General features: G+C 44.1%; 1 protein-coding gene across 33 annotated transcripts in view; it reads left to right on the top strand.

Moving 5' to 3' along the window:
- The first annotated feature begins 10,222 nt into the window (after nt 1–10,222).
- The window catches only part of PARD3 (par-3 family cell polarity regulator), a 569,056-nt gene continuing 556,047 nt past the window's right edge, over nt 10,223–23,231 (top strand). For 18 of the 33 annotated variants that reach the window (XM_045586311.1, XM_045586306.1, XM_045586297.1 and 15 more), the window contains exon 1: nt 11,299–11,349. In XM_045586311.1, the coding sequence (XP_045442267.1) occupies nt 11,314–11,349 (36 nt within the window). In that variant the 5' untranslated portion in view covers nt 11,299–11,313. Of the gene's footprint in view, nt 10,620–11,298; nt 11,350–23,231 lie in introns of those variants that run through there. The other 15 variants (XM_036454329.2, XM_036454275.2, XM_036454226.2 and 12 more) reach the window with 4 other exon arrangements.

Genomic DNA, 23,231 nt, shown 5'->3' with positions numbered 1-23,231 from the left:
TTTTTTACAGAGAGGAAGAGAGAGGAACAGAGAGTTAGAAGCATTGATTAGAGAGAATCATCGATCAGCTGCCTCTTGCACACCCCCTACTGGGGATGTGCCCACAACCAAGGTACATGCCCTTGACCGGAATGGAACCTGGGACCTTTTAGTCTGCAGTCCGATGCTCTATCCACTGAGCCAAACCGGTTTCAGCGACAACTATGCTTTCATGAGTACACACCTTCTCTTTCATGGAGAGGGCAGGTCCACTCACCACAGGTACATCTATCTGAGCACACATAACCATGCACACAGATGGCATCTACTATTTTTAAAATAATAACTTAGGAATTATAATGACATCTACCTCACAAGGCTGTGCTTTGAAATGAAGATGATGCCACACATTCACTAGGTGAAAGGAAAAATTCCCAAGTGACAAGTGTCTTGCTGGTCATTATTACCGAACTTATATAACAAACTAGGGGCCCAGTGCACAAATTCATGCACCTTTGAAAGGAACTGGGGGCCAAGAGGCTGTGGTGGGCATTGGGGTGGGTCTCAGCCCATTCTCCATGCCCCTGCCCGGCCCCTCCCACCATGGCCCCCACTCCTGTCTGCCTGCAGCCCCGCTCCCACCTTTGCTGCTCCCACCCACCGACAGCTCAGAGCAATTGCGGCTGGGGCCAGCAGCGGGTGTGAGTAGTGCTGGTGCTGTCAGCAGGTGCTAGTGATGGATGCTGCCCCAATTGCCCCTCAGGAGCACAGGGAGGTGGAGAAGTCCTTAGGAGTACCCATATTTTCCGGTGTATAGGACGACCCCCTAATTTTACAGTTAAAACATAGGTTTAGGCCTATATTTGCTGTATAAGACTACCCCCTACTTCAAAGAAAAGACTTACTTTGCCGTCAAGATCTGCAGGTAATTTCTGTGCAATTTTCGTCTTTTGCCCCCAATTTTCGGTTGACTTTTTTTTGTTTCAAAAGTCATCTTATACGCTGGAAAATACGGTAGTTGGAGCTGGCTGCCTGTGCTTGCATCCACTGATAGCACAGAGTGATCCAGACCAGTGTGGGGTGCAGGCAGCAGGCGTGAGCACCGGGCAGGACTACTGTGCCCAGGAGCAAAGAATTTTCTGAAACCACCAGAGGCTCACCCCAATGACAGCGCCTGGCTACTTTGTCTTGGTCTGGCACCCCCACTCACCTGCTCCACCACCCTGCAGTGGCTGACACCTACCATGTCCTGTGCACACTGCCTAGTGATTAGCACACGTCATAGTGACTGGTTTTTCAGTTGTTCCGCCCTTTGGTCTATTTGCATATTAGCCTTTTATTATACAGACTAAGCACAATTGCAATTGCAGACACAGAGGACATAGTATGTAACAAAGTAGCAGAGGTCTCTGCTCAGGGAACTTATACACTTTTGGAAGAGATAGGCCATTAATTAATAAGCAAGTAACTATAATGTTACCATATGATATGTGCTATGGGGAAAAATTGTTATTCTATGTTACCTGGTCAGGAAATGCAAAAGTGGCATTGGGCAGAGGCTCAAGGAAGTGAAGGAGAAAGTTGAACAGATACTGGGATGAAGAGCATTCAGGCTGAGGGAACAGTAAGTACAAGGCCCCAAGAAGGTGCCTTCTGAGCCCGTTTAAGGACCAATAGGGAGACCAGGGCTCCTGGGGCAGAGTGGACAGGAAGGGTACTAGAAAAGGCTGGGGATAAAGAATGGGTAACATAGACCCTTGTATTAGTAAATCATTCTAAGGACTTTGCTTTTATCTCTGAATGTGATAGAGAGCATTGCAGGGTGCTGAGCAAAGAAATAACATGTTCTGCCTCACAAGATCACCCATTTGATAGAGGGCTGGGGGCATGGACATCTGTGACTGCTTTGTCAGCATAAAGATTTCTTGCTTCTGTGGGTCTAGCTACAGAACTGAGTCCTACTTCATCATGTTCACACAGTAAACCTCCCCAGATGACATAAGCTTGTAGCCCCTGCTTAGACACTGGGAAGATGAAATTTTGAAGCACCAGAGCAAGCTTTTGAAATTGAACTCTTAGTTTAAAAGAGTAACTTAACAGAGGAGGTAAGAATGAGGGAGCCATTTAGCAGCGATGGACACGCACTGGTATACCTGAATCATTACATAGAATGCAATGGGCTTCATCGGAGAGTAACCTCACCACCACTCACCTTCTTCTGACATAAGCAGGTCTGGCTCTGGGGGAAGAGGACTCAGTGATGGTGGGGGCATGAGAATGGTCTCAGGCTGGTAACCCAGGTATGCCCACAGCCAGGAGGCACTCTGAGAAGGTCCTGCATAGTTTGTTTACCTCTACCACACTGACTGCAGTTAAAGGTTTTTGTTTTAATTATTTCTGTATTGATTGATTTGAGAGAGAGGCAGAAACATTGATTTACAGTTCCACTTATTTATGTTCTCACTGGTTGATTCTTGTATGTGCCCTGACCAGTGATCAAACCTGCAACCTTGCCGAAACCGATTTGGCTCAGTGAATAGAGCTTCTGCCTGCGGATTGAAGGGTACTGGGTTCGATTCCGGTCAAGGGCATCTACCTTGGTTGCGGGCACATCCCCAGTAGGGGGTGTGCAAGAGGCAGCTAATTAATGATTCTCTCTCATCAATGTTTCTGACTCTCTATCCCTCTCTCTTCCTCTCTGTGAAAAATCAATAAAATACATTTAGAAAAAAAAAAACACCAAAAACCTCCAACCTTGGGGTATTAGGATGATGCTTCAACCAACTGAGCTACTGATCATGGCAGTTAAAGCTTTTCTCTTACTCATCCTCATTGTTTCAGGATTTGATAATTGCAACCATTTAATCTTGACAGGGTCAAGAAAAAAAAATATTGTTTCAATTATTTTTAATGCACTTTCCCCTTTTTTTCTTTACTAATGAAACTGCTTAAACATATTTGTTAAATAGTCTTTAAAAGCTGATTCATATTCCCTTAACAGATGTCCTTTAGAGTTCAAATTTATCTAAGCTTTGGTGAGAGATTTTATGTTAATTTATTTCATTCTTTTTATCATCAAAGGTTAAATGTCCTCTGGGTGAAGAGAATTTAACTTCATAAGAAGTTATTAAAATAATTTCCTTGATCACCTCATTTTCTCAGTTTTTTTAGAATACAAAATCACAAGTAAAAAATAAGACTCAGTACATTATGTTCCTGATAGAACCCTGCAGGAATTGTCTTCTACCCAGCAGAGAATTCTGATTCAGACACTAAAATTCCATCAACAGCAGTAATTTAACTAGCTACACCTTTGGTTTCTCCAACAAATTAGAAGGTAAGCACTCTAGGCCTCATTAGGGAACTTGACCTTGAACTTTGCTCTCTAAGATTCAGATGAAAGAACTGGCATTTACTAAGAACTCTGTGGAAACACCTCTCCACACCTCTGGATGCTCTGAACCCCCCTGCAGGATTAACAGAGTAAGTGGCTTAGCTGCTTGCTTAACCTTCCAGAAGATTGTTAAGATTTAACAATGTTTGGTATAACATAGGCAAATAATAACTATTTGGTGAATAGTGATCCAATTCACCTACTAGCCTGAACTTGTGGGAGATGAAGCATACAAAATTGTTAATCTGATTTTAAGTATAATATTCTTGACTAGGCACTCAATCCATGTGTGTGTGAAATACCCCAGAGATAACTTTAATTTCCAAAGTATGACAACATTTTAAAAACTCTTATAAGGCAATAATATATTGGGCAATACAATGCTGTTCCTATACACTTGGGGTGTGTTTTTATTTTATGAATGCTATATATATTTACATATGTACATATGAATGCTGATGGATATAGTTGAAATTATAGTCCATGTGGCCACACCTGCTCATTTGCAGATAGGCATAAAGGCTAGGTGGATCTTAATTAATCCTTGGAATGTTCTGGGGTTTTCACAACTGATTGAACTAATCAACTGTAAAAGAGACATACATCTAAGAAAAGGGTTGTAAGTTTTTACTTGAAATATGCAGATTTTGAGTAAACACACAGGAAAATATTTATGTATCGTCTGTCACTTTACTTCCATGATTTTGCTTCTCTTTGGGACTGGGTTGACTTTTATGTTCACCTCAGGCCAGAGCAATTTAAGCGGAACACTTTGCAAATGGGAAGGTAGCCTGGCCCTGAAGCTTTACGGCTAGATGTTGGGTGAATATATTAGCGAAAGTAGATACATTATTTGTGAGGAAATTTTATGAATTAGACTCAAAACACCAATGTGTTTGATATCTAAAATTAACACAGCATTAGTTTTTTTTTTATCATCAATTATTAATATGAAGGGAATCACTATCTATACTAATAAAAGCCTATGTGGTCGTCATGCCCTCATGCCGTGATGCCCTCACGATCTCACACCATAACAATCCATCACCAGGAGGCTGCATGCACAGTGGGTGTGCGTGGGTGGGCGGGGACTGGATGCTGCGTGTGCGGCACAGAGGTGGGTCCCAGAGGCTCCCTGTGGCTACAACAGGGGCGGGACCCCACAGCTCTGGCCTACCTCTTTGTGGCAATCCATCAAGGAGCCCCAGATGCTTGGGTGGGGCCTACTTCTCTGGGGAGATTGATTGCGGGGCTCCGACACCGTGAGAGGGCACAGGCTAGGCTGGGGACCCCCATACCCAAGTGCATGAATTTCATGCACCAGGCCTCTAGCATCTAGATAAAATAGGTAGGTTTGCATAAAGCTTTAAAGGCTTTATCTGGTTAGTTGGATATTATAGTTATTAAACCTACAGATCATATTTTTTAAAAATTGTCTAAACCTTTATTAGCTATTGCATAGAACAAATTTATGTAAATAAGTGATATGCATACACTCTTTTTGAAAGTAGGTCTCCCTCCCCAGAAGTACCATTAACATTTTTCTAGAACTTAATATTTAATGTCTTGAATTACAGTTATTGAAGCTATTTTATTCTAAGCTTTATATTGTCTTTCCTTACTCACCTTTATAATTCTGTAAAATTTAGCCAGTGTTTTCCACATGGAGGATTTTCTGTAACTGCATGTAGAATCTAATTGAAGTGAATTTAGTACAGGCCTGAGGGTTATAAGTCTTGGTCCAGTTCCTCAACATTCTTATCTCTAGCCCAGTTATTCTTGGACCTTGGCTCCTGCTCCCCTTGTTTTTCTTTCACCCTAACATTATAATTTGCCATTCTGTCCTGACTTTGTTACCTTTCACCTACTTTATGGTAACTGAATGGACTTTACTACACTATACATTTCCATGTGGCAGCATATACTAAATGTCTTAATATGGTACATTATTTTATTTAATCCTCATAATTTGAGATGGAGATAATCAGTTCTGCGTTTAAGCTGAAAAAAAACAACAACAAAAAACAAAACTGGAGTGAGATTGAAATCCATATTTAAGGCACTAGTTAATGGTAGAATCAGGATCTGAACCTAGATCTATGTAATGTCTGATGTACTGTGGCTATTGCCTTTTAATCAGAATTATTTTGAAAAAGCCCTATTCTAAGCTGGTATACTCCTCCCTCTCCAATACATTAAAATAGAAATATCTATAATTATCAGCAACTGCTGTGAATAGAAGTATTAAAATAAGAAGTAAAGATGACCTCAACAGGAGTAGTCATAGTTGTCACAAATTTAATCAGTGGGTAGAAAGATTGAAAGTTGCAGCAACATAGGACAGTACTATGATAACCATGGATGTGTAGAAGGAAACCTGGGTTCCATTCCTGGGTCTGTCTCAAACTTTCTCTCTGGTCTTGGGTAAGTGACTTCACCATCCCATCAATATCCTGGGGTAAGGTGGAAATGATTATAAACAGTGCTACTTATAGCACTTGGTTTACTAGGACATGAATGAGTATAATACTTGCTCCCATCTATTAGGTCTAGTAATAATTAATGTCGTTTTCTAATACTTTTTTAAATCGAATTTATTTAAACAATACAACAAAATTTAATCAACAATATAGTTGCCGTTGTTTTCTACTACTTGTGCCCAATGCTCAGGAAGCATTTTAATCCCTCTGTTGTAAAATTCTTGTAATTTTGATGCAAAAAATTCGGTCAATGCATTTTTGAGGCATTCTTCATTATTAAATTTTTTTCCAAGAAGAAAGTTTTGCAAAGAACGAAACAAATGGTAATCGGAAGGGGCAATATCAGGAGAATATGCAGGTTGAGGGAGAACTTCCCATTCCAACTGGCGCAGTTTTTCAGCAGTGATTCTTGCAGTATGCGGTCGTGCGTTATCTGGTGAAAAATTACGCTCTTCCGATTAATCAGCGCGGGTTCTTTTTCTCTTAAAGCTTGGGCTAACCTCGTCAGCAGATGATTGGATCAAAAAACTATGGTACATCTACACAATGGAATACTATGCTGCCATAAAGAAGAAGGAATTCTCATCATTTGCAGCAACCTGGATGGAATTGGAGAACATCATGCTGAGTGAAATAAGCCAATCAATGAAAGAGAAACACCACATGACCTCACTCATTTGTGGATAATAAAGAGCATTATAAACTGATGAACCAAAAGATAGATATAGAGACAGTAAAGCAACAAGCAGATTGTCAAATTACAGCGGGGAGGGGAGGAGGATCTGGGGGAGATAATAGATCAACCGAAGGACTTGTATACATGCATATAAGTACAACCAATGGACATAAAACTATGGGGAGGGAGGGGCTATGGGGGAGGGAGGGAGGGGGGCAAATAAAAAATCATTAAAATATGTAAAAAAATAAATAAATAAATAAATTTAAAAAAAAAAAAAAAAAAAAAAAAAAAAAAAAAAAAAAAGCTTGGGCTAACCTTTCCAATTGGGCACTATACACTGCACTTGTAATGGTTTGGTTAGATGGTAAAAGTTCATAATGAAGAATTCCTTTAAAATTCCACCAAACACACAACATCACTTTTTTTGCATGCAAGTCAGGTTTTGGTGTGGGCTGCAGAGACTCATTTTTGTCCAACCATTGAGGCCGCCTTTTCAAATTAACATACAGCACCCATTCTTCATCTCCGGTAACAATTTGCTCTAAAAACGGCAAACGGTTTTGACGAGAGAGGAGCGAACTGCAAATTGTGACTCTTTGATTACGGTTGTTGTCGGTCAACTCATGAGAAACCCATTTTCCAAACTTTTGGACTTTGCCAAGTGCACGCAATTGATTGGAAATTGTTTTTTGTGAACAATTTAAAGTTGTCACAAGCTCTTGTTGGGTAATTTGAGGATTTTGCACCAAAAGAGCTTGAAGAGCTTCTTGATCAAAATTGGACACACGGCCTCAACCACTCTTGTCATCTAACGAAAAATTTCCCTCGCGAAATTTCTCAAACCAACTGCTGGCATTTTCTGGCGCTAACTGCATCTTGACCAAGAGCACTACAGATGTTTTTTGCAGCCTCACTTGCTTTTCTTCCTAATTGGAACTCGTAAAGCATGCAGTGCCGAATATGCTCTTCATCTGCCATCTTCTTAGCCCTAGTTTTGCAACAAAAACCAAACCAAACACAAACTTTTTCAAGCAAAACTTGTTAATTGCACTTCACACGTTCTGTAGATACCACGTGTTTGAAGGTTATGTCAATACAAGTCAACGCCAAGCAAGATTTTAAACGAATGTTTAAAAACGACATTAATTATTACCCGATACAATGCTTCATATGATAAACTGCACTATCTCTGGGACAGTGGGGAAGGTTGCAGGGATTCTGGGGAGCAGATGGATTTCTTTCTCCTATTTTCTTATTTTAAAAGTAGAGACCCAGTGCAAGATTTCATGCACCTTGGAAGGAACTGTGGACCCTGAGGCTGTGGTGAGCACAGAAATGGGTCTTAGCCCATTCTCTATTCCCCCATCTGGCTTCTCCTGCCATGGCTCCTGATCCCCTGTCTGCCTGCAGCCCTAATCCCGCTGCTGCCACTCCCATGTGCTGACTGTGATGGCCACACTCACACCCGCTGAAGGCACAGATGTGAGGTGTCAGCAGTGGGTGCAAGTGGTGGCTGCTGCTCCTCAGGAGCAGGGGAGATGGAGAAGCCCTCAAGGGCGATTGGGCTGGCAGCTGCTGTTCATACCTGCTGATGGCGCTAAGTGATTGGGACTTTCGCCAGGCACCAGCAGTGGGTGTGATCAGTGGCTCCAGCACCGGTAGCAAGTGTGAGCGGGGCCATCACTGGCAGCAGGTGCAAGCAGTGGCTGTTGGTCCCTATCTCCCCGCAGGAGCAGGGGGAAGTGGAGAAGCCCTAGGGGCAATTGGGGCCCACAGATGCCGGTCACACCCACTGATGGTGCCTAGTGATCAGGACTAGCATTGAAAGCCGGCACTGGGTGTGAGCAGGGCCAGCACCAGCAGCAAGTGCAAGTGCCAGGTGGGAATGTGGTGTGTGGAAGCAAATAATTTTCAGTAACCACCAGAGGCTTGCCCTGATTACAGCGATCAGCGCCCCGCCTTGGTCTGGCGCCCCTGCTCACCTGCTGTACCGTCCTGCCGCAGCCAACGCCTGCCATGTTCCACACACACCCTCTGATGTCAGTACACATCAGAGTGACTTATTGTTTGGTTGTTCTGCCATTTGGTCTATTTGCATATTAGCCTTTTATTATATAGGACTAGAGGCCTGGTGTATGGATTCGTGTACTGGTGGTATTGCTCGGCCTGGCCTGTGCCCTCTTGCAATACGGGACCCCTTGGAGAATGTCAGACTGTTGGTTTCAGCCCAATTCCCGCAGGCCAGGCTGAGGGACCCCATCGGTGCACAAATCTGTGCACCAGGCCTCTAGTATGCATATAAGATCTTTGATTAATCTCTTCCTGCCCTCCTCTTCCCCTTTCCCTTTGAGATTCATCAGTCTGTTCCATGTTTCCATACCTGTGTGTTGAGTGTTTGCGCCTTGGTGGTCAGTGTGCATCATAGCTACTGGTTGAATGGTGGAGTGGTCACTTAGGCTTTTATATATATAGATTATATGGAATTAGTGGTCTGATGAATGAAATTTGTGCAAGGGTCTCGATCCTTGCAGTTGCAGCAGCTGCCTTGGCCCTCATAATCCCAGCTTCACCTGGAAGGTCATTGAGCAATCAGATCTAATTAGCATATTATGCTTTTATTATTATAGATGGTAGGTGGAGTGAAATGGATGGTCTCCAGCTCTTCCTGCTCAAAATGTTGAAATTTTACTTGAGCTCACAAGAGCTGTTAATGGCCTTCACATATTCTACAAATAGCAAAAATAAATTGACTACAGTTTGGGACATACATGGGTCAAGGACTCTTGCTGACATATGCCATTCTTTAAACACAATAGCATCCAGTTATTAAGGAATCACAGTTCACAGCTAAGGCAGAGATGAACGTCAATCACTTTTCTTGACTTGGCCCACATTCTTTTGAAATGACTCAGGTCCCACCAGCACCAAGGCACTAGAGTCCATTTTCGCCGGGGTGGTGGTGGGGGGGTGAAGGGAGGGTCAGCATCACATTAAGTGCTCCAGCATCATCCCTTCCAAATCCCCCCCACCGCATTCTGAAATTTGGTCATAAGTTTGCGTTAGGGTAAGTGGGTTGGTTCACCACGAGGTCACACAGGAAACTTGAAGGTTAATAGTGGCCCTCAAGAGAAAGGCCAGATCGAGTCAAAGCTTCACCAGCCTCTCTCCAGAGCAGACGATTAATTTTTACTTTCAAGTATAATGTGGTCTGCTAGGCCCAGCAGCCCAGCGAGAGCCGGTGCCAAACCCTGCCAGGCTGTGCGTTCCGCCGGCCCAGCCCCGTCCCACCTTCCCCAGAAGGCGGAGACCGCTCCTCTCCAAAGATCTAGGCGCCAGGAGTAAGTCTCTCACTCTGGAAGCGAAATCCCCGGTACCCCTCAGTCCAAGAAAGGGGATTAAAGCGACAAAGAAAGAAGGGGAGGGGTTGCTCCGGAGAGACGCGGGCGCCTCGGAGGGGGGCTGGGGTGGGGCGAGCGCAGCCCGCCGCGCGCCGGGCTGGCGGGGGCCGGGACGCGGAGCCCGGCTCCCGCGGCGGGGTCCCGGGCGCGCTCCGCCTCTCGCGGGGAGCCACCGCCTCCCGCCGCACGTGCGCGGTGTTGTGTGCCGCGGCTCCTCCCCCTCTCAGTCCCTCCCTCCTTCCTTCTATCCCTCCCTCTCTCCCTCCCTCCCGTCACCGCCGTCCCCTCCCCCGCCGCCGGAGCCCGAGCCCGAGCCCGAGCGCCGCCAAGCCCAGGCCGCCGCCGCCGAGCGCGCGAGACGCCGAACAGGTGGCCGGACCGCGGGCGCCGCGGGGACAGGCGGGACGGGCCCCGGGGGCGAGGGCGCCGCGCCGGGCATGTGAGCCGAGCGGCTCCTCCGCGTCGCTGCCCGCGCCCCGCAGCCACGCGCCCGCCGCCCGCCCCCGGCCAGGGCCGCTCGCCGCCGTCAGCGAGGGGCGCGGGCGCGGGCCGGCCCCGGCGGCGGCGGCATGAAAGTGACCGTGTGCTTCGGGAGGACCCGCGTCGTCGTGCCCTGCGGAGACGGCCGCATGAAAGTGTCCAGCCTCATCCAGCAGGCAGTGACCCGCTACCGCAAGGCCATCGCCAAGGTGAGGGGCCGGGGCGCGGGAGGCGGGCGGCGCGGCGCCGGGATCAATATGGCGCTTCCTGGGGAAAGGCGGAGGGAGCGGGGAGGCGGGGAGAGGGAGCGCGCGGCGCCGCGCGGCCTCCGGCGCCCCCGGCCCCGGGCTGCCGGCCGGAGTCCCCGCGTGGCCGGGTCGGAGCGCCGTCCCTGCGGCCGCGCGGGACCCGCGCCCCGGGCCGGCCGCCGGGCGCCTGTCCCCCGAGGGCCGGCGGCGGGGCGGCTGGTGCCCGGCGCCCCGGGAGCGGCCGGAGCGGCGGCGTCGGACCCCGGCCTCTCCCCGACAGCCTGCCGCGGTGGAAATCCAGCCCCAGGCCTCTCCCGCCCCCAGGCCTCGGCGGAGCTGGGACAGGCAACTTTTGGTCCGAAGGAGAGTTTCCTTATCCATCCCGCCGGAGCGTGTCTGCTGCCTCCACTCCCCGCGTCCGTCGGGGAAGGACCTCGGCGCCGAGCGAACCTCCCGCCCGCGCGATGGCCCCGCGGGCAGCGGGGGCCGCCGGCCGAGGGGGGCGGGCGCGGGGCGCTCCCCTCCGCCAGCTGGCGGGCAGCGGGGCCCGGGCCGGAGCCGCGGGGGCCCGGGAGCAGGGCTGCCTGGTGAAGCCCGAGCCTGGGATGAAAAGTTTTCCTCCGAGGCCTCAGCGCGGACCGAGTGGACTGGCTTCATGTGGTGTCGAGGCCGCGGGGCCTGTGATTTCGGAGTTGAGTAGGTTTCCCTTTTTCTGGTGGAATGATAACATTGTCCCCACTTCACTGCATTCCTGTACAATGTGTCAGAAGTGAAAAGGCATTTTGTTAAATTGTTTTATCTGCTGTGCCTGACAACAGGCCAGCCACCGAAGTTTTCTCTCAAGCAACTGAGGGTATTTTCTTTGCAGTAATGTGTGATAGAAAGCATATTCATATGTAAAATTTCCCATTTATTCCCGATAGTGATGGCTCCTGTGAGATTTGGGGCAGCAGGTGAGGGGGACGATAGCTTTATCAGCCTGAGTGTGTATGGGGTGCTCCAGGTGGCATCCCCTAATTTTCTCGAAAAAACAAAACAAAACTCACACCTTTTTATATTTTTTTTTCTTTTAGTATATATTGGAAAAATAGCTTAAGTTTGGCTTTTTAAAGGTAATCTTGGAGACGTTTAGAACCTGACACACATGTTGACTAACAATTCTAAAATGTTCCTTACAGTTAATTGAACTCTCACTGAAAGTCAAATAAATTTAGCAGAAAGTAGGCACCTGCTTATTTTGCAACGCCAATGGAGGGGGAGTGGTGGTGGTGTGATGGGTAGCACAGCAGATAAAACAATACCTACATTTAGTATTTTAAAGGATTGTTTGTGAGTGACAGTTTATGATTTAACTTTTATAAAGCACTAATCATCCAACAAAATGAATCCTGAAAGGAAAGAGAAATACATTAATATATACTTTGCGGTGTGCTTCGTTTCCTGAATAGGGAAAGGTGGTCCACATTTTCTTGCTTACATACTTGTAATTTACATGCTTAAATTATTTATATGATTAACAATTTATATGCTTAAAATGATTCACATTTCATTATGTGTACAATACACATTGGTTGAATAGTCTGGGAGATGCAGATGCAGTTGTTTGAGTCATTTGTTCATTCCACGGAAATTTTTAAGCATCTGCTGTACTAGTCTGTTCAAGGCATTGTTCTGGGTACTGTATGTTTAGGGGACCCACTAGCTGCTTTGTGGAAATTGGGCTGTAAGAGTCTAGGACCAGAGTCTCCATGGCCCTCCATGGGGAGGAGGCAGTGGAGTGAACTGGTGTGTTGTGCAGTGGGGAGAAAAGGAGTTGGGAGGCCTTGGTGGACCCTTAAAAATAATAGTACCGGTGGTTATTTCACAGTGACTTAGGAGTCTGGAAAAGTAAGTGCAGTTATCTTAAGGGAGTCTGGGAACTCACCCCAAAGGGAAGGGGCATATGGGCTGAGTTTTGAGGGAAAGTAGATTGCCAGATTGGGGAGGAAGTAAGGGTAATTCTCAGGGTGATGGTAGTATTGGAGTTGGATAAAATGAGAGTGAGGAGCCAGATGATTCAGGGGTTTGCAAAATTATTTAAATGCTCTTTAAGTGCAACTCATATTTCAGAAGGTGAATTTTCTGGTGAGCTTTGTAGTATATGAAGTTCAGCCATTGGATTATCAGACTCTTTGACTCTCAGATGTTTCAAGAGCCTGAGGATCTTCTAGGTCTATTTGTATTTCTCTCAAATCAGTGATTCTCAACCTTTCTAATGCCCCGACCCTTTAATACATACAGTGTCTAATGTTGTGGTGATCCCAACCATAAAATTATTTTCGTTGCTACTTCATAACTGTAATTTTACTAGAGTTATGAATCATAACGTAAATATCTGTGTTTTCCGATGGTCTTAGGCTACCCTGCTAGCAGTTAGTTCTCAACATGTGGGTCGAGTGCTGTAGAGCCCAAGACCATTGGAAAATTCAGATATTTACATTACGATTCATTAACAGTAGCAAAATTACAGTTATGAAGTAGCAACAAAAATAATTTTATGGTTGGGGGGTCACCACAACATGAGGAACTGTATGTATTAAAGGGTCACGGCATTAGAAAGATTGAGAACCACTGATTTAAGAGAAAAAAGTACAAATAGACCTAGACTTAATTTAAGACTTAAATTGTCAGGTAATGGTTACAAAGAAATTTCTTTATTTCTCCCACCTCATTTAAAATAAGTATGAAGCAATACATATTAACACCAATTTCACCTTTTATTTTTTATATTTTTTATCTCTTTCTTATCCCTATTGTTTAATAGAACAAAGATACATTTTGTATGAAGAATTGGGAATCTGGGAATCTGTAGAGTGGTGTTTAGGTTGCTAGGTGACATGCATGACAAACTCCTGCTCAATCTAGTAGAAAATGTGGAAAGATCATGTTTATGGCTTTGTATAAACACCAACTAAACCAAAGAAGGGAAAAGAAGGATAAGAGAAAGAAAGATCCCAAATCACTGAGGCTTTCTCTGCAGTAAGCATTTTGTGGTGTGTGTGTGTGTGTGTGTGTGTGTGTGTGTGTGTGTGTGTGTAGGGGGGCGGGGGGGGGGTGCGGAGAGAAACGCTAATTTTTTGGCATTATATTTGAGCTGTTTTCTCTTTGGGTTAAACAAATCAGTTTTTCTGACAGTGAGTGGTGTGACTTAATACCAAAAATATCCTCAATAAGCAGATATTTAACGTCTTACTCTTAGTCATAGCATTTTTTGTCTAGTGAAAACCATTTTTTGCTTATGATCATTGACTGGTGAAAATATTTTTGCTGTTCATCCCCATTCATTGATTTTCTCAAGTGCTTACAATGGGAGGACTGATTGCCTGTGTATGTGTCTGCTCTATTGCCTGTGGCCTGACTCATCCATGGTTTCCGATGAATACAGGGAGTGGAGCCCCAGCTGCAGTGGCTGTTCCTGTGGTATGCTAGGGCTTTGTTGGGGACTCCTTAATTCTTAGTGAATCAAGGGTGGCACTGAGTGAGGCTTCCCATTTTTCCTGCTGTGCTTCCAAACTTAGGAGAAAAATAAAATTGCTATGCTTGTTTTAAAAAAGGCTTCTGTGTACGAAGTGCCATGCTCTGTGAAGAAAGAGACTCAATTCTTGCACTCAAGAAACATACAATGTAGGAGTCAGGACAATTATAGAAAACTACAAATAACAGTAGGCTTTAGCATTAATTGGCAGCAGGGTGGTACAGATGGTAATTGCTTCTGGATTCAGAGATGGGAGTGGTCATAAATGGCCCTGGGTTTGCATTGGGTATAGTGAGTGGGAAGTTTTGCCTTGTTTTGGGTAATGGAGTGACCTCATAAAGCACATGCGTGGCCAGGGCATTTTGGTTATCTAGGCCTGCAGTGGGGTCCAGGCATGTGAATGTGGAAAGTGTCTGGTTGATTCTGAGGAGTAGGAGGGAGGGCTTTGTAGGATGTGAAGCAGTCTGAACAAAGGTGTGCCAGGCTTTCGGGCTCTTTTGGTTCCTGTGAAGCATCCAGGTGAGGTGGTGGGTCATGATCGAGCTGAGGAGGACGGAATGCCAGGGCGAGACAGCATTTTATGTAGTCTGGTGGTTTGCGAAGAGCTGGGGTATTTGGGTAGAGCAGCAGTGTGTACCAGTGGTCCTCTGGCAGAGGCCGGGAGCTGTGGTGTGTGGGATTCACCTCTGCTGCTGACTGCCGAGTAACAACTTAAAGAGAGAAAGGACTGAAAGGGAGGGAGGTGGGGTAGGAGTTGTGGGAACCTCTTCACTCGCTGCTCTCTGGATTGGGTGTGGAGACCTAGGTTTTTTTCACCATTTAATGTTGGGCAAACCAACCCCACAGAGCTTCACTTTCCTCATGTCTAAAATGGGACACTCCCTTGCAGGGTCAAGGTGAGTGAGTACCAAACAGGATGGTGAATGTGAAACTCAGTCCTGCATCTTAATCATGAGTATGTTTTTACTCATCAAACAGTTTTACTCGATGGGAAAGTTTCCCAAGTATGCTATTCCTGTTTGGTTTCTTCTCTGCTTAAGAAGGTAGTGTGATATGGAGGAGATAAGAGATCAACCAAAGGACTTGTATGCAAACATATAAGCATAACCAATGGATGAAAAACTCTGGGGAGGGAGGGTATGGGGAGGGAGGGCATGTAGGGGTGGGGGTGGGGATTGGTAAGGTATGTATGTACACATGTAATACCTTAAAAAAACAAACAAAAATTCCTGGAACAAACAGCAATTTAATTGGGTAGAGCAGCATGTACTGTTAATCAAAACAAGATATCTCAAAACTTTAATAAATGTAACCCTGTTGAATTTTATGTTACCACTATCACAATATCAGTAATGTTTAAAGTAACTTTTAAATATGTTTAATAATAATAATAATAAGGTAGTGTGTACTTTAAAGAATAAGTGACAAATGGTTGTTTTTTAAAAAAAATATATTTTATTGATTTTTTACAGAGAGGAAGGGAGAGATATAGAGAGCTAGAAACATTGATGAGAAAGAAACATCGACCAGCTGCCTCCTGCACACCCCCTACCGGGGATGTACCCGCAACTGATGTACATGCCCTTGACCGGAATCAAACCTGGGACCTTTCAGTCCGCAGACCGACGCTCTATCCACTGAGCCAAACCGGTTTTGGCCACAAATGTTACCGTTTGTCCCAGCAGCATCACAATCAGAAGTGCAAATTGGGTGAGCAGTGTGTGTGTATGAGGCAGGGAGTATAGTTATTATAAAAGCTACAGATATTGGCTGAATTCTAGATTGATTATCTGGTGTTTTTTTTTCTTTTGGGGGGGCAGGGGTCACTGCATCTGTCCCTCAAGCATGGAAACCTTAGAGCTATTTAAAAAACAACCAACTTGAGTTAATGGGCAGTAACTTATCTTTAAAAATGTTTTCTTTTCCAAATATATTTTTATTGATTTCAGAGAGGAGGGAAGAGGGAGAAATAGAAACATCAATGATGAGAGATAATCATTGATTGGCTGCCTCCTGCATGCCCCCAGTGAGAACCCAGCTGAAACCTCATGTGCCCTGCTGGAAATCCAGCTGTGAGCTCCTGGTTCATAGGTCTGTGCTCAACTACCGAGCCACTCCAGAGGGACGGACAGAGGGACTTTTAAAAATGTTTGCTTTTTTTTTTTTTTTGTGCTGAGAGAGGACTAGAGACTACTAAATCATGTAAGTCATGGTTTTATGAAAAATCTTGTTCTGGTTTGAGTTTTTTCTGTGAATAAGTGCATGTTGTTATAAACTTAAAAGCTTACTGAGACTTTTAGGAAAATACTTATATTATTTCAGAGTTTGAATGACAATAGAGGCAAGCATAACAATAGTCTAATAAAATAGATTTTGTTTTATTAACATTTTTTGTCTTATAAAAAAATGTTTGAAAGGCTGGTCTCTCTAAAATGCAAATCTTATTATACTTTCTGCTTAAGTGCCTCTGTGCCCCCTTTCCTCAGAGGCAAGCCCTGCTGCCTCAGCACAGCCTGCCTTGCAGGAATCCCTCCTGACTGCAGCTTCTCCCTCTCCAGACTATCCAGCCCCACACCCTTGGACTTGTTTGCATTTTTCTACCTTTGCTCTGGCATTTTCTGTTTCTTCTGCCTGGAATTCTTGCTCCTCCCATGACTGCTTATCTGTTGAGCCACAGCTCAGACCAGCCTTCTCTGCTCCTAAAGTTGGCTGAAATTCTCCCCTCTTCCTCTCAGCACCTGCGCTGACCTGGATGAATGTGCTCGCTGTAGTGTGTTTGTCTGTGGAACCCAAGAATTGTGCTCCTTCCTCCAGGCGAAACATGTGAAGGCCTCCGCCACATAGAGTTGTCTTAAAGGTTGAGTAAATAAAAAGTTAAGAATAAATACATCATACATATTCTTCCACAAAAAAAAAATACACTTTTACATAGGAGATTTTAACCAGCACTTGCTAATTTTAAGGACATTAATAAGTGTTGTGTTTGGCATATTGCCACAGAGAGCTTGCAATTGAAGTGAAGCTTTAGTGTGATTTGGAGTTTCTGGAGTTATTCTTTTGTGTCAGCTATTTTGAAGGAGCTCAGTCTGTTTTCAGACCAAGCAGAGGATAGTCCTGGGGTTTGCATTGGACCAGATTCAAGGCAGGTGGCCAGTGCAATGTGGGAATCTGGCTTGAAGCACACCTATGCTCTGTTGGTGCCTCTAATTCTGTCAGTTGGGATCTTTGGGATAGTGCCAGGAGTAAATAGAAAAGTTTAGGATCTGAGATTTGCAGGGAGAGTGACTGATGTGAAGTGCTTCTTGGCTCACAGTGAACATGCATGAATTAACTGGTCATGGAGGTAGCACTTGCACCACTAACCCATAGACAGATCCTCCATCCGTCCTGGGAGTTTTTACTGCCTGTGGAGTTGGATGCAGGTTGGTGATGGTGAACACTCAGTAGATGATTGCAGTTCAAGGATAGAAAGAAATATGTAAGATTGGTTCAGGAAGGTGCTTTCCACAGGTTAATTTTCAAGGTGCGAGAGGGAGGTGTTAGGTTAGGCCCATGTGTGCTTTCCTCCTGCATGGCCGCCCATGCAACAGTCCTGGATGGGACCAAGGTCAAGAAAGTAATGCCAGGGGGTCAGTAACTTTATATAGTTTTACTCACTTTTGTTATCTTTTTAGTTATTATTTTACCCTATTTAAATTTTTATTTTTATTTTGGAGAAATTATATAAAGACTAGAGGCTCATTGCACAAAATTCATGCACTGAGGATTGGGGGTGTCCCTCAGCCCAGCCCACACCCTCTCCAATCAGGGACCCCTTGGGGGATGTGCGACTGCCTGTTAGGCCCGATCCCACACCGGCAGTTGGACATCTCTCTCACAATATGGGACTTATCAGCTTGATCACCCCCTAACCACTCCCCTGCCAGCCTGATCGATGCCTAACTGCTCCCCTGCCAGCTCCCCAACTGCCCTCCCTTGTCAGCCCGGTCACCCCAACTACCCTCCCCTGCTGGCCTGGTTGCCCCCAACTGCCTTCCCCTGCTGGCCTGGTCACCCCTAACTGCTCTCCCTGCAAGCCTGGTCTCCCCGTCCCCCCAACTGCCCTCCCCTGAAGGTCTGGTCCCCCCTAACTGCCCTCCCCTGCTGGTCTGGTCTCCCCAACTGCCCTCCCCTGCTGGCCTGATTGCCTACAACTGCTCTCCCCTGCCAGCCATCTTTTGGTAGCTATCTTGTGACCACATGGGGGGCAGCTGTCTTGTGCGAGGGTGTGAAGGTCAATTTGCATATCACCTCTTATTATGTAGAATGACTTTTCTTCACACTCTTTGTCTTGTGTCTGGCCTGTCACCTTTTCATTTCATTTTATTTTTAAGTTTTTGTTGTTGGAAGTATTACATATGTTCCCTTTCCCCCCTATTGACCCTATCTAACCTGCCCCACCTCCCAACCTCCACCCCAGGCCTTCACCACACTATTGTCTGTGTCCATGGGTTATGCATATATATGCATACAAGTTCTTTGGTTAATCTCTTCCCATCCACCCACTCACCTATCCCCATCTTCCCTATGAGATTCAACAGTCTGTTCCATGCTTCTATGTCTCTGGATCTGTTTTATCAGTTTAATTTGTTCATTATATTCCACATATGAATCAGGTCATGTGGTACTTGTTTTTCTCTGACTGGTTTGTTTTTCTCTCCAGGTCCCTCTATGCTCTCTTAAAGGGTAAGAGATCCTTTTCTTTCATAGCTGCACAGTATTCCATGGTATAAATATACCACAGCTTTTTTGTCCACTTATTTACTGATGGGCACTGGGCTGTTACTAGATTTTAGCTGTTGTACATAGCGCTGGTATGAACATGGGGCGGGGGGGGGGGGGGGGGGAGATGGGACACACAGACACACAACACACAGATACACATATATTCTTTTTTTTTTTTCTTCACATATATTCTTTCTGATGTGCATACATTCTTTTTGATTGATGTTTCAAGCTTCTTAGGATATATTCCTAGAAGTGGGATTGCTCAGTCAAATAGTAGTTCTATTTTTAACTTTTTGAGGAGACTCCGTGCTGATTTCCACTAGAAGTGCACTAGGGATCCTTTTCCTCCACATCCTGGCTAGTACTTGTTTGTTGATTGGTTGAGGTGGTACCTCATTGTCATTTTAATTTGCATCTGTCAGATGATTAGTGAAGTATTTTTCCATATGTCTTTTGGCTTTTTGTATATCTGCTTTGGAGAAGTGTCTTTTTAGGTCTTCTGCCCATTTTTTGATTGGGTTGTTTATTTTCATTGATTTGTATGAGTATTTTATATACTATGGATATTAACCCCTTATCACGTGTCATTGGCGAATATGTTCTCCCATACAGTGGCTTCCCTTTTCATTTTGATGCTGTTTTGTTTATGTGGTGCAGAAGCTTTTTAGTTTGATTTAGTCTCATTTGTTTATTTTTTCCTTTGTTTTTATTGTGCCAGGCATTTTATCAATGTGAGATGGCTGCTATTATGCTGCCTATGTTTCCTTCAAGGATTTTATGGTTTCATGACTTATATTTACATTTTGAGTTTATTCTTGTGTATGGGGTATGTGATTTATATCATTAAATAAAAATTTTTGCTTATTTTTTCTCCATGAATTGATATTAGAACTTAGAAATAAAATTTCAAGCCTCGCCGAAACCGGTGTGGCTCAGTGGTAGAGCGTCGGTCTGCGGACTGAAAGGTCCCAGGTTCGATTCCGGTCAAGGGCATGTACATTGGTTGCGGGCACATCCCTGGTAGGGGGTGTGCAAGAGGCAGCTGGTCGATGTTTCTCTCTCATCGACGTTTCTAGCTCTCTATCCCTCTCTCCTCCTCTCTGTAAAAAAAAAAAAAAAAAAAAAAAAAAAAAAAAAAAAAAATTTCAAGCCTCATGTTTAAATGGTGTGAAATGTCAATTATTTACTTTTTCTATTAATATTATACTAGTGAGCCAGTGTACAGGTTCATGCACATTGAAAGGAAATTAGAAGGTGGCTGGAGGGTTGAGACTGGGTGAGCCAGGCTGGACACTCCCTGGAGCCAACCTGTAGAGTAAGCAGGGTCCCTCTGGCAGGTGGGGTCCCTTGGCCTGGCCTTGGGGGGATCAGGCTGAAACCAGCTCTCCGATATTCTTTCTGATTGTCGTTTCAGGCTTTTTAGGATATATTCTTAGAAGCGGGATTCCTCGATCAAATAGCAGAAGTGGGATTGCTTGGTCAAATTGTCTGATGCATGCTGAGGGGTCCCGGATTGTGAGAGGGTGGTTCTCGGGTGACGCACTCTGGAATCGGGCTCCCTCCTCTTTAGTTCCAGGGTGCATCACCAGAAAACTGCCACTGCCAAGTCATTGCAGCTCAGCAACTCCTGTGTTGAGTGTCTGCCTTCTGGTGGTTGGTGCTTGTAAATATCTACCACCTGGTTGGATGGTTGGATGGTTGCTTAGCCTTTTATATATATAGATATGAGAAATGAAAACACCTGTCTTCACACAAAAAATGTACATGAATGTCCATAGCAGCATTATTCATAACTAGAAACCTGATGCATGAAATTAGTAGAAGGAGCTCAGCCTTCACAGCCCTGGCTTCATCTTGAAGGTTGCCGGGAGGTCGTTTGGCTGTCCGGTCTAAATAACATAGTATGCTTTTATTATTATAGATAGCAAGAAAGTGGAAACAGCTCATATTTATCAACCTAACAAAATATGGTATATCCATACATTAAAATAATAGTCACAATAAAAGAATAAAGCACTGATACATGCTATGATGTGGGTAACTGTGCTTTATGAAGGAAGCCAGTCACAAAAGCCCATGTATTGTATGCCTTCATATACACTGAGTGCCAGATTATTATGATCTCTGAACGCTGTGTGTGTGTGTGTGTGTATTCATGCATGGGTGGGGTCTGGCCAGCCTGGCCAAAGGGACTGGACATGGGCTGATGGCTGGCCTGCCTGCTGGTTGAACTCCTGGTCGAGGGGACAATTTGTATATTAGCCTTTTATTATATAATGAGTGGCCAGATTATTATGCGTTCAGAGATCATAATAATCTGGCCACTCAGTGTATATGAAATGATCAGTATAGGCAAATCTATAAATAGAGAAATCAGAGTAGTGGTTCGCCTAGAAATGGAATTTGGGGGTATTGGAGAGTGACTGCTGATGGCTATGGGGCTTGGTTTTAGGGGAAACTAAATTTAGATAGTGATGATGGTTTTGTGAATATGGTTTTGTGGTATGATTTTGTGAATATACTAAAAATCATTGAATTGTATACTTTAAGTGGATGAATTTTATGGTATGTGATATTAATAAAGATTTTTTTTTTCAAAAACAGGCTACATAGCCACTGTGAATAAACTCCACTTTTAGGTATTTTATAGTTCTGAGAGTCCCATATAACATTTGTTTCTATGTCAGAGATGTTCAGAAACATTACATAAATGTGTCTATATAAATAAAAACAGGTAAGCTAACTATTAGTAATTTGTCAATTTTTTAACGTATGCATTTGGAAAACCTATTTTATTATATAACAGACTTTCAGCTTTAATGGACATCCTCTTGCCTGAATTAGTCTGTTATATTGAGGTTTTATTGTTCTTTTAAGTATAGAATAAAAACTAGATGCCTGCTGAAACCGGTTTGGCTCAATGGATAGAGCGTCGGTCTGCGGACTGAAGGGTCCCAGGTTCGATTCCGGTCAAGGCATGTATATTGGTTGTGGGCACATCCCCAGTATGAGGTGTGCAGGAGGCAGTTGGTCGATGTTTTTCTCTCATCAATGTTTCTGGCTCTCTATCCTTCTCTCTTCTTCTCTGTAAAAAAATCAATAAAATATATATTTAAACAAACAAACAAACAAACAAACAAAAAATAAACTAGATGCCTGACTGGTGTGGCTCATTGGTTGAGGGTTGATCTATGAACCAGGAAGTCACAGTTTGATTCAGGTCAGGGCATATTCCCTGGGTTGTGTGCAGGAGGAGGCATGCTGGAGGCACCTGAGAGCATCATTGATCAATGATTTTCTCTCATCATTGATCAGTGATTCTCTCTCTCATTATTGATGTTTCTATCTCTCTTCATTTCTCTTCCTCTCTGAGATCAATAAAAATATATTTTGAAAAATCTAGAAAAACTTCTCATGTCTTTATTTTAATTTTCTAAATTCAATATTAAATCCAGAATTAAAAAGTAAACTGTTTTCCTGTAAATACACTTTCTTATACCACAAAGGCAGTTAAGGTATATAATTTATAATTCTGAAGCCCATTGTGCAAAGTCATATGTGAACAATAGTCAGGTTTCTGCCCAGCAGCCTGATACTCTGCACTGAAATTTTTCTCATTGTAGCCAGCAGCACCTCTGGAAGAGGGAGGTGATATTAGTTCCTAGAATACCACCTCACAGGGCAACTAATATCTAAGCTCATTCAAGTTGAATGCAGAATTTGGCACCTTTACACTTGGTTCAAAATATGGAAAAAGCTTTCAGACAAATCAAGGGTTTCTGAAAGTGAAATGCATCATTTAGCTTGATAACGGTATAAGCAGCTACATAGGAAGATGGTGCTTTTTCAGCATTTGTACTATCCGAAGAATACAATATAGGTATATTTTAAATTATGAGGGCACATATCACCAGAGTTATCTTATTTTTTCAAGGAAACCCTGAATTTCCTGTGATGGGCTCAGTTTTATCATTGGTATTTTATGACACACTTTTTAAAATACAGATGCTTACAAAAACACAATTAGCTAAAGGTGGAAAGTTTGATGGTGGGTGTTTTTTTCTCCTAGGAGGCAGGCGTATAAGATTTCATGTTCTGGACCAGGGTTCTGAAGAGCAGTTTCCATCATTTATGTGTCTGAGAACAAAAAGGATAATCCTGTAAGCCTAAGATCTGTGGCTTCAAAAATACCTCCTTCTTCACGGGACTATTGTGACTATTGTTAGGGTTCAAACAGGACGTAAAAAAAAAAAAAAAAAAAAAAAATAGTGATGTTAGCAGTACTATTCTTT

Source organism: Pipistrellus kuhlii, unplaced genomic scaffold, assembly GCF_014108245.1.
Source record: "Pipistrellus kuhlii isolate mPipKuh1 unplaced genomic scaffold, mPipKuh1.p scaffold_m20_p_1, whole genome shotgun sequence".
NCBI classification, from domain to species: domain Eukaryota; kingdom Metazoa; phylum Chordata; class Mammalia; order Chiroptera; family Vespertilionidae; genus Pipistrellus; species Pipistrellus kuhlii.
The sequence above is the reverse complement of the archived record's forward strand: the minus strand, read 5'-3'. Positions and strand labels throughout refer to the sequence as shown.